The 369-nt window shown below is 53.1% G+C and overlaps 1 protein-coding gene across 1 annotated transcript; it reads left to right on the forward strand.

The window, feature by feature from the left end:
* On the forward strand, positions 1-369 carry MONOS_17875 (uncharacterized protein; the record flags this gene model as incomplete). Its single annotated transcript, XM_067870838.1, has 1 exon — positions 1-369. The coding sequence occupies one exon, from the start codon at positions 1-3 to the stop codon at positions 367-369; it is 369 nt and encodes a 122-aa protein (XP_067723822.1).

Genomic DNA, 369 nt, shown 5'->3' on the forward strand with positions numbered 1-369 from the left:
ATGAGCAGAGGATTACGGGAATGCCACGAAGGAGATTCGTTTGAAGAGCGAGTCAGGGTCATGCCTGGGCGTGGCAGTGGTAGTGGCGAGCATGAAACAGGTGGCGTCGATAACTACAATACTCGGCAGGAGGCGCGGAGGCGAAGAAGAAAACAGCTAGTGCTGGGAGAGAAGAAGATGAAAGTTGTGGAGAGAGGAAGGACGATGAGCATGATTGAGACGAACTCGCTTTCTTCGTCTTCAGTAACACTATTCGGCGTGTCGTGCTGGCCGATTGATGCGCTGCACCTGGAGAGCGATCGAGGAGCAACAAGAAGCCCATCGCCGAGTGTACTTCCAGTGTCACTGGAAGAAGCAGCGATTAGATGA

This window comes from Monocercomonoides exilis (genome assembly GCF_001643675.1).
Source record: "Monocercomonoides exilis strain PA203 chromosome Unknown scaffold35-1074681, whole genome shotgun sequence".
NCBI classification, from domain to species: Eukaryota; Preaxostyla; order Oxymonadida; family Polymastigidae; genus Monocercomonoides; species Monocercomonoides exilis.